The sequence below is a fragment of the Cyprinodon variegatus genome, unplaced genomic scaffold (genome assembly GCF_000732505.1).
Source record: "Cyprinodon variegatus isolate N-32 unplaced genomic scaffold, C_variegatus-1.0 Scaffold183, whole genome shotgun sequence".
Taxonomy (NCBI): domain Eukaryota; kingdom Metazoa; phylum Chordata; class Actinopteri; order Cyprinodontiformes; family Cyprinodontidae; genus Cyprinodon; species Cyprinodon variegatus.
The window spans coordinates 1,210,675-1,212,524 of NW_015150636.1; the positions used below are offsets into that span (position 1 = coordinate 1,210,675).

A 1,850-nucleotide genomic window follows, 5' to 3' on the forward strand; every position below is an offset into this window, starting at 1 on the left:
TCTCCACCTCCTCTCCATCTCCTGCAGCCACGCCTTCAGCAGCAGAGGCCTGGCCCAGACCCCCCTGCTCTCCTGCATCCGTGTGATGGAAGGAAAGATGGTGAAGATCAACAGAAAGTCCAAATTCGTCCTGGTTTCTGATGGGAAGAAGGTCCGATATGACTACCTGATCCTCTGCACAGGCCTTCAGTACCAGGTGAGACAAACGTCTGTTACAGAGCAACTAAAAATCCTGCTGCTGGAAATGCTCAGAAAGCACCAAACAACCAAACCAACCATCGTAAGAGCAAAGGAGAAAAATATATTACAGTACTAGCCAATACTATTAAGTCTCCGTAAACTACAGAGACTTAATAATAAACTGAAAAAAGTTCTTCACACGCTTTTCAAAACACATGCACTGCAAAAAAGGAAAATCTATACAAGTTTAATAAACTTGAATTCAGCATTTTGGTCTTATTACACTTGTTTTTCAATGTATTTTCTTAGTAAGACTGAATATTGTTAAGATTATTTGATTTGTTTAAAGAAAATTCTTTTTTTTTTCATCCAAACTAGATAATACAACTAATTCTGAGCAGCTTTTTTGTTGTGCAGGATCTCGCAATACTTTTGCGAGATCCTGCATAACTTTTGCGGGATCTCGCAAAAGTTCTTTTTTTCCCCTCCATGTCCCTTTAGGGGCTCCATACATTATCAATACTCTATGCATACACACAAAATTGAAAAAATACACGGAAGTTCGGCATATTCCAGCGTTTTAGGAGATTCTGGGACGTCGGGCATACGCGGCTACAGTAGAAGCCATTCAAAATGTCCTGACTTTCCTTGGCTGGTCCTTTTTTAAACATCAATCAACAACAATCTTTTTACCAAAATATTCTTTCTGTCATAATTTGTGGACATTAAGCTCTAAAGAGATGCGCCATCTGCTGGTCAGACCCTGTAATTCAGTGAAAGAGAGGAGTAAAAATATATGCAGAGGGGGTCACTCCAGTGGCTGGAAGCTGGCTGGCGTTTGAGTGGGAGGGGCCATTTTTAATGGTTGCTACTGTATATCTACATTGTGCTTTAATCTGTTCCTCCATCAATCCATCTTTAAATGTTTTTTGGTTCAGTTTTCTGAAGTCTAACCCGGGATGTTGCTGCAGGTCCCCTGTCCCACCGGGGTGGATATCACCCAGCCTGTTACAAACAGCCAGCTGGACCCCGAGGTCTTGGAGTGCAGCTTCACGGGGCCCATCCCCTCCAACCTCTTCACCATCAACGACCTCCATGACGGCATGGCCGCCCACCGCTGGCTCCTGGACAACTTCCTGAATATAGAGGGTAAGTGGACCCCTCCTCCATCCAAAGCCGGGCCCTAAAATGAATCAGCAGCATGTCATTGCTGCGCCAGTCAACGCTGAAGTGCTCCGCTATAATTAGCCGCTAATTAGCTGAAGAGAAATCTTTCATCTCTGTGAATCAGGTCGGCCTCTTCCATCCATGTTTCCATTATCAGATCGGTGTCTGAGAGGCAGCGAGATACACAGAGTCATTAGGAAAATCAATCTGCTCTCTGAAGGAATTGCTGCCATCCACAGTGAGGCTTTTATTCTCACTAATTGGCTGATCTAAGTCATGAAGGAAAAGCATTAATAAATGCAAATTACAACAGAAGATGCTCAGAAATAGCATGTTTATTTCCATATTTCACTACAGCCACTAAAGGGAACCGCAGAGTGCATGGAAATGTGTGTTTGTCTCTGATGGAGTCAAGATCTGAATAAAGGGTCTGTTCCTCCTGCTGCGAGGAGCAAGAAGTGTCACTTTATCTCCAAACGACAGTGAAGCTTCTGGAAACATGT

The 1,850-nt window shown here is 43.5% G+C and overlaps 1 protein-coding gene across 1 annotated transcript in view; it reads left to right on the forward strand.

Annotated features, from left to right (window-relative positions):
• The window catches only part of cfap61 (cilia and flagella associated protein 61), a 50,642-nt gene that overhangs the window by 41,082 nt on the left and 7,710 nt on the right, over positions 1-1,850 (forward strand). The window contains exons 15-16 of the mRNA XM_015378986.1: positions 28-196; positions 1,152-1,329. Coding sequence (XP_015234472.1) covers positions 28-196; positions 1,152-1,329 — 347 coding nt within the window. The remainder of the gene's footprint in view (positions 1-27; positions 197-1,151; positions 1,330-1,850) is intronic.